General features: G+C 41.5%; 1 protein-coding gene across 1 annotated transcript; it reads left to right on the top strand.

Annotated features, from left to right (window-relative positions):
- Positions 1–689: 689 nt before the first annotated feature.
- Positions 690–7,218, top strand: RND1 (Rho family GTPase 1). The gene is made up of 5 exons (XM_075199642.1): positions 690–907; positions 2,139–2,226; positions 5,559–5,668; positions 5,939–6,073; positions 6,464–7,218. The coding sequence occupies exons 1-5, from the start codon at positions 788–790 to the stop codon at positions 6,707–6,709; spliced, it is 699 nt and encodes a 232-aa protein (XP_075055743.1). The 5' UTR covers positions 690–787; the 3' UTR covers positions 6,710–7,218.
- Positions 7,219–7,692: the final 474 nt, after the last annotated feature.

Genomic DNA, 7,692 nt, shown 5'->3' on the forward strand with positions numbered 1-7,692 from the left:
GCTCTTTAATGTCCAGGGGGCCTATCATCAATCGCAAATCCAGTCCCCAATTATGCCTTAATAATCAAGCTCCAAAATTAGGCGCTTGATCCAACTAAACCGATGGCGATCTTTGCACCCCACCCTGCGGGCTTCGTGCCCCCCCCCCCCCCCCCTCCCCATCACAAAATCAGCCTGGCCATAGAAACCTGTAAGCAAATCTATCCACCACTGTCCCAGCTAATCAATTTTAAGAAATTGTCACATTAATTTCTTAAAATTGAGATAAGAAATTAAAAATAACATGAGCAATTTAAGTTTGGTCATAAATACACCCTTAGCTCTGCATATAGTGGGTTGTTAAAATAAAAGTCTGTAAATTATTAGTGTTATATTCCTACATATAACTAATTAACACTACATAAATCATTACTAAACCACTACAAGTATAAAGGTAAAATAAACGTTTCTGTATCACAACTGTCAGACATTAATGGCCACTGAAATCCCGGTATTTCCACCTTTGCAGCTAGCAGACATTCCATGACAATGCAGAGTGCACATGTCTCTCCCTGGACTGCGGAATATCATTCCAGGAGGCAAACAAAACAGGGGCGGGGCGTCTCACAGGACCAGCCGTTGATTGGCTCGGGGTCCCTGAGCTCTCGCCTTCTCATAGGCTCGGCGCTAGTTATATATAAGGCACGCCGGAGCCGGAGGATCAGTTACTGCCGTTACTGTCCGTCTGGCCGCTGTTACCTGGAAACGTAATTATAAGCTCTGTGCACGGAGATATTATACTAACGCAATGAAGGAGAAAAGGAATCCCCAGCCCGCTGTGGTCAGGTGCAAGTTGGTGTTAGTAGGAGATGTCCACTGTGGGAAGACGGCGATGTTACAAGTTCTGGCGAAGGATTGTTACCCGGAGGTGAGTGACACATGAGGGGTGACCAGCTACATGGTCTCCTGGCCAGCGCTTTGTACTAGGAGCCCTGTAACCCCGCTGCCCAGCTTCCCATGCAGCCATGTTACATTGCTGGGATGCCTGTGCAGTCGGCTGTGACTGCATTATGTTCCCAGGCTTAGTGCTCCTTCTGGGTATAACGCTGACTGCCCCCACCGGGGAGACTCTGCTGCTCCCCCGCCTCCTGAGAAGTCCAGAGATCGCTGGTCTGTACCGATGACCTGTATATCATCTGCTGTGTAATGCGGAGCAGTTACTGCTGTCTGCATTTAGTTATAATTAATAAGGTGCGATGTCTTAAATATAAGTTTGCTTTGGTGCCCCTGAGGCTTATGGTAGTTATTAAAATTGGACTTAACACCCCTGGGATAGGGGAATTCCTGGCTTGGATCTTGTATTTGCACTCTTTTAAAAAGCAATAACTGCAGATGCTCTTTTGTTTGGTTACTGTTTAAATCAAAGCTTAAAAAGTTAAACTAAATAACCAAAGTATTTGTCTTAAAATAAAGGTTGTCAGTAAATTGCGATATGGTCTAGCTAAAGGTCAGGTTATTTTCCTTTCCCATAATCAACCCAGAATATTTACTAAAGTGCAATCATTTATAAAATATAACTCTTGTGATAATGCTAATTACCTGGATTACTGTCTTTTTCCTTAACAATCTTATTTTTATTGTAGTCTTTTATTTACTTTAGACATTTTAACAATGCATTGTGTGCCTGTCCTTGGGAATGGCTAGACATCTTAAGGTAGATTTTGGTTAAGTAGCATTTTATTATATTGACTACATTCCAAGGGTAGAACAATTGTGTAAACTGTAGGCTAACCTATTAGTTTAATACTGTAGTTGGCTGCAATATTGTAGTACTGAATGTTTGGATCTTATTTCCTGAGTTCCTAAGTCTGACTCTCTGGTTTCTCTCCTTTGTCTTGTGTGTCTGGATTGTCTTATTGTGTGGTGCATTCGCCTTGCGTATCAATATCTGTATGTTGCAGTGATGCGATTGAAACACGTGTGCTTGCGTTGGCTGCAGTGGTGTCAGTGAGCTGTATTGCCCGCAGTTCCATTGTGTTGCGTAGGTGTCAAATAGCTGCTTGTGTTGGCTACAATTATGTCCTAGCACTGTTATGTTGCATTAAAGTATTTGTTGGCTGCAGTGTTGTGAGTAAGCTATATGTGTCTCTTGTTTCTAGACCTATGTACCTACAGTGTTTGAAAACTACACAGCTAGCCTGGAGACAGAGGATAATCGTGTAGAGCTCAGTCTTTGGGACACATCAGGTATGTATTCAGTACGAAGGAACATATGGCTGTTCTTTAAATCTACAGCGTAATCTAAAGAGTTGTGTATTTAATGTTGACTAGTACAACAAAATCTAAGGCCTCATTTAGACAATTGGGGTGTGTTTTTATTGACATGTCTCAGATGGAATGATGCTCAATAAAAACCCTATATAATGTTCCTGGGTTTTAACTGCAAATGCTAGCATATTAGAACCTTGTACCAGAGTCACCTATACAGAAAACACAGGTCAGACCAAAATGTTAGGATATGTTGCTATTCTGGTATACTTGTTCCACCCACTTGAGCAGAGGCAGGATGAATAGTCCTGTGCCTGCATTATTTTCGGAGCATTTTTCTTGAGTCTTCTTCCATCTGAAGTCTGGAAAGTATCCATCTGAACCAATGCTAACTGATACAGGGCTCAATATAAAATAACTTTGCAATGTAGACACTAAATTGGTGAATGGTGTTGTTGATTAGCCAAATTAAACTATGTGCTTGCATCTGGATATCAATTGAACAGTCCCTGTAAGGTTGTGGTGTTCACGACCATCTAAAATGGTTAAAAATTAACGGAGTTCAAAAAGCCTGGTTTGATATTGAAATGCTTAAATCAATAATTCATGATCCCTTTAATAACACAGGGATCTTCTAATGCCGTGAATTCCCCCCCCTCCAAGTGTAACTAACATGTTTGGGCCAAACCCCAATACAGCTGCAAAGTGCAAGTAAACATTATTTTCATTGTTTTACATGCAGCGTTCATGTGAACCTTTCAGTACAGCTAGAGGGAGTGGTGAAATGCTATTAAACAATTGTAGGTTTTTAACATTCCTCTTCTGTTGTAACAGAAGAAAGTTGTAATCAAAGGTTTATTGTGTTTCCTGCTGGGATGTGTTTAGCTAGTCTGTCAGGCCTGAAACTGCCCCAGGGCACACTGGGATGAGAAACATTGGTGGTCAACACCTATTGGTCATTTCCACTCTTAAAAGGGTCTTGTTGTTGCAACTGTTAATTGGCAGTTTGAATACCTCATTAGTTTCTCAAAGTTCCCAAATCTAATTACTCTGCTTATCCCTATTTCCTGTTGTACAGACACTGGGATGTTTCCACTGCAGTAAATCTTTGAGGCTTTTACTAGAAAAACAATTGATTGAGTAATTGTAGTCAAAATTGCAAAGTTTTTGTAAACCATAATCACCATTTATTTAGCGCCTACTTAGATTATTGCATGTAGTTTTGGCTGGGGAATGGTTGCATCTATCCACATAATGGTACACTGCTAGATGTGCTTATCTTAAGGGGCACAAATGGATGCCAAAAAATAAATGGTACTGGCTGCCTACTAGCAAAACTGACCTTTGTTTTGGTGTGTCAATATTTGGCAAATACTCCTGTGACAGATCACCACTGTTTATGTATCTCATCTGTGCCATACAAGTTCCAGTCTTGTGTGTTGTACATACCTGAACCCCGCCCATTTTCTGTAAGCTAAAAAGACCATTGCTGTGGGTGGACAAAACAATGTGTTCCCCAACAAATGTGACACCTAGTGAGTAACAATTTTAAAAGTGAAACTATTTCTGGGTTGAGTGTTATATAAAAATCTATTTTATTTAGAATAAATATATTTAGTTAAATCTTTAGGATGAAATAATGTGGTGCCCTCTGCTGCTGGAGGTGCAGTGCTGGCACGGAGTGATGTTTAGCTGGCTACTTGCTATGCACGGCCAGTCTAGCCGATGCTGCAGATCAGTGGCATTGAATCTTGAAGCCAGTGTGTGGCTCAGACTTGCACATTCAGCTACGCAGCTCTCTAAGAGCCCCAGGGGAAGGGATGCAGCAGGCACCAGCCAGTCCTTGAGCAGTACACCAGCATCCCAGGTAGCTAGCTGGACGCTGGGTAGATGACTGGCTTTATTTTGCTAAACATGATAAAAACAAAGTTGATTTAATGACCTATGGTTGGTAACTGCAGATAATGGCATAAACATCCCAATGCATAATTTTATGCAAAGATGTATAAGCCACAAGGTGAACTTTTGTCTGTATTATACTTTGTTTAAAACCAACATGAATAGGTTTGTCTTGAGGGTTCATTTTGGTCTCTTGTTGTTTGCACTTGGGGTTTGCAATACAACTTGTCCTCTCTAACTCCTATTGGTTCATAATGTTTTAAGATTAATATGCCTGAAACATCTGTACTGAATAAACCTTTTTAACTAGTTCAACTCCTTTGTACATATTTTTATATTTAATGTCTTGATATTCTGCAGCCTCCTGTCCCTACCATGATTGGTCTGGTCTTGTTGCTATGGAAACTGTTCTCCTAGTCAGGGAGGGGGTATTTGCTATTCTAAGCACGAAGCTGCTGAGCTAAAACCTGAAAGGGAGGGTGAAGTGGGGAAAGCTTAAGGCTTGCAGCTCCCTTGCCCTGTGCCTGAAGGGTGCTGTCTGGGCTACGTACCCACAAAAGAACTGCATTATTTCTTCCCATTCCTTATTAGATATCTCTGGTCTCAACATCGAGGCTTTAAAATGAAGAGGGCTCATGTGTATGACCCTAGTGGCATGCTTTGCCTGAACAATCATGATTGCTCCCTCTTTGATGCAGTGGTTAAACTGATGTGATGTCCCAAACCTCTTACAGCAGAGGATGTTTTCACATAAGGGCAGAGCAGATAATGGCCTCCTCAGGGAAAGACTGTTGCAGTGCTAGAACACATGTTCAGAGTCTGATTGCACAACTTGTCCCTGAAGTTGAGCTGCATGTTGGTAATTGTGCTCACAGTTCGTTAGTAGAGGCTTTTCAAGAAACTCTTATCCCCTGTTAACAAATCCTTCTAAGAGGGTTCAGTTTTGTGACCTGGATGCTTTCTATAGTCTATTGCTTGTATGTATAGAAAAGCCTAAAAAAATGATCGGTGAATGTGTGCAATTAATTTAAAGGCCACCTGTCACTCACAGGGAAGCGGTTGTCTTGTGGCCTATACATTCGCTAGAATCTGGCATAGATGTGACACATGCCTGTGTTTTCACCAGTTCTTAGTTGATGGGCTGCATTCTTATGTATATTGATTTAGGAAACAAGCTGACCACCTCCACTAAGTAGGTGATCAGTATATCTTATAAAAGCATTTTCTTCTCCATCACTGACTTGAGCATTAATCTCCTTATACTGACTTCTCGTGGTTATTGGTAGCAAGCTGGAGAGAGTTGGGTTTTGTTATGTTTAAAATGATTGGTTTCTTCTTTCCAACTGTAGCTATAAGCGTTTGTCTGTTTGACCTCAACACCTGTTGACCACTTATCTTCTCTCAATTGACAGGTTCCCCATATTACGATAATGTCCGGCCCCTCTGCTACAGTGACTCTGATGCAGTGCTGCTCTGCTTTGATATCAGCCGGCCAGAGAGCCTAGATAGCGCTTTAAAGAAGGTAAGGCGTAATAAGTATGAATGATGGCTCTGCAGTCAATACTAGTGTCTGGGTTTTTTTTCACCCCCGGAGGTGCATAGGCCATTTATGGCTTCATTGTAGGTCTAGAACTTTTAGGGTATGTCTGCTTTCTAAAGATACCAATTATATATTACACTGTAGTGTCTAGCCTGAGGTTGGGAGAAGAAATCCTTCTTGGATGCACATGATTAGAATGCCACAGGAGATGCTATATTTGTGTGGACTGACTGATCCTTTTTTTACTTGCAGTGGAAGACCGAGGTCATGGACTACTGCCCTAGCACAAGAATAATCTTGATTGGCTGCAAAATAGACCTGCGGACTGACCTCAGCACGATCATGGAGCTGTCCAACCAGAAACAGGCACCTGTGTCTTACGAACAGGTTTGTGCCCAATTGTAATATGTAACATGTGACTGTTGCTGCTATTCTATACCTGTGCAGTACAGTGTCCACTGTAAAATAAATCTTTTTGTTTCACCTGTACAAAATGCAGATTGTGTTGCTGTATTTTCTGCAATGGTAAAACACTGTCCCTTTCTGTGTATGTATTGTATACAGCAAAGCTGTTTGACTTCATTTTTCATGTTCTCCTTCCCCTATATTGCAATTCATGTAAAGGCTAAGGCTTGATACTTAAACTGCTTATTAAGTGGACAGTGGTGTAGTGGGTCCCTCTTTGGGGGTCCAGATGCACAAACTGTAGTTTAATAGCTGAATAGGACCAGAGAAGATGAGCTGTTATCTTTATCTTGCCTTTCTCTCTAATTCCAGGGTTGTGCAGCTGCCAAACAACTAGGAGCAGAGAGCTACCTTGAGTGTTCTGCCTTCACATCGGAAAAAAGTGTACACAGCATATTCCGTTCTGCTTCCACAGTGTGTCTGTCCAAACCTTCACCTCCCAATCGTAGAAGCCCTGTGCGGAGCCTATCTAAGAGACTGTTAAATCTGCCCAGCCGATCTGAATTAATTTCTTCCACTTTCAAGAAAGAGAAGGCCAAGAGCTGTTGTCTGATGTAGGGCCGTAAGGCTGGCATGACACACGGACACTTGTATCAGACTTTGGGCATTCCCCAGCGTTCTTTATCACTGGCAGAGAACGCCAGGCCCGGGGGTGAAGCTCCTGAGAGCAGTAACCTCACCCCCAGGGGCTGAGCTGGCACACAGGCTTGGTGAGAGAAGAGCTGAAAATATTTGCACATGAAGGACAATTGAAACCCGTACGGTGGAGCTGTTTAGAGACCACTAAAATAAAAAGCTGATTTTAATAGAATAATCCCTTCCCTACCTTGGGCTACTCCATGGACTTGCCAGAAGCATTATCATTACAGTGTTAACCCTGTGGTACTTGTGCCTGTACATTATTGTATAGGTAGCAGCCGTTGGTGAAACCGCTGGTTAAAGTGGTTTTCTTCCCTGCGCTGTGAGGACTATAAACTTTTATTTTTTATTTTAATCAACTGTAAACTTGTATGTGCTTGATCTGTGACACTAATTTTATTTATTGAAAATATATGGGAGAAAACAAACTTTGACTTGTTTATTTCAGAACACCTTGTGTAAACACTTCAATGACATTCAAGCCCCCCATGCATGCAGACAAAGCTTTATTTTTTTTTTTATTTTGTCTAGCTAAACTTTATTAGTACAATATAAGAACCCTTGTTTGGATCCCTACGACAATGTATTAATTGAATCCTCTCATTCTCCGAGAATGAGGCTTCTCGGAATGTATAGTAACCGAAACATAACTTGTTTCTGGCATCTGAGGCGCTAGCAAAATTCAGCAATTTCTTTGGTACCAGGAAGTGAAGCGAACTCTGATTGCTGGGGGCTCTAATTCTAATCTTGATAAAAGACTAATAGAATTACTCTATACCAATCTACAAAACCTTGGACATACCCCATAGTGAAGCTTGTAGAATCCACATTTGGCCAATTAATCACACTGCAGTTAAGCAATACTTTAGACTTACACCTTTTTACAATGCCCTATTATGAAA

The sequence above is a fragment of the Mixophyes fleayi genome, chromosome 2 (genome assembly GCF_038048845.1).
Source record: "Mixophyes fleayi isolate aMixFle1 chromosome 2, aMixFle1.hap1, whole genome shotgun sequence".
NCBI classification, from domain to species: Eukaryota; Metazoa; Chordata; class Amphibia; order Anura; family Limnodynastidae; genus Mixophyes; species Mixophyes fleayi.

Coding starts and splice junctions, on each gene's coding strand:
- RND1 (XM_075199642.1), top strand. CDS start 788: ATGAAGGAGAAAAGGAATCCCCAGCCCGCTGTGGTCAGGTGCAAGTTG. Junction 2,227..5,558: donor CAGTCTTTGGGACACATCAG/GTATGTATTCAG, acceptor CTCAATTGACAG/GTTCCCCATATTACGATAAT. Junction 6,074..6,463: donor CACCTGTGTCTTACGAACAG/GTTTGTGCCCAA, acceptor CTCTAATTCCAG/GGTTGTGCAGCTGCCAAACA.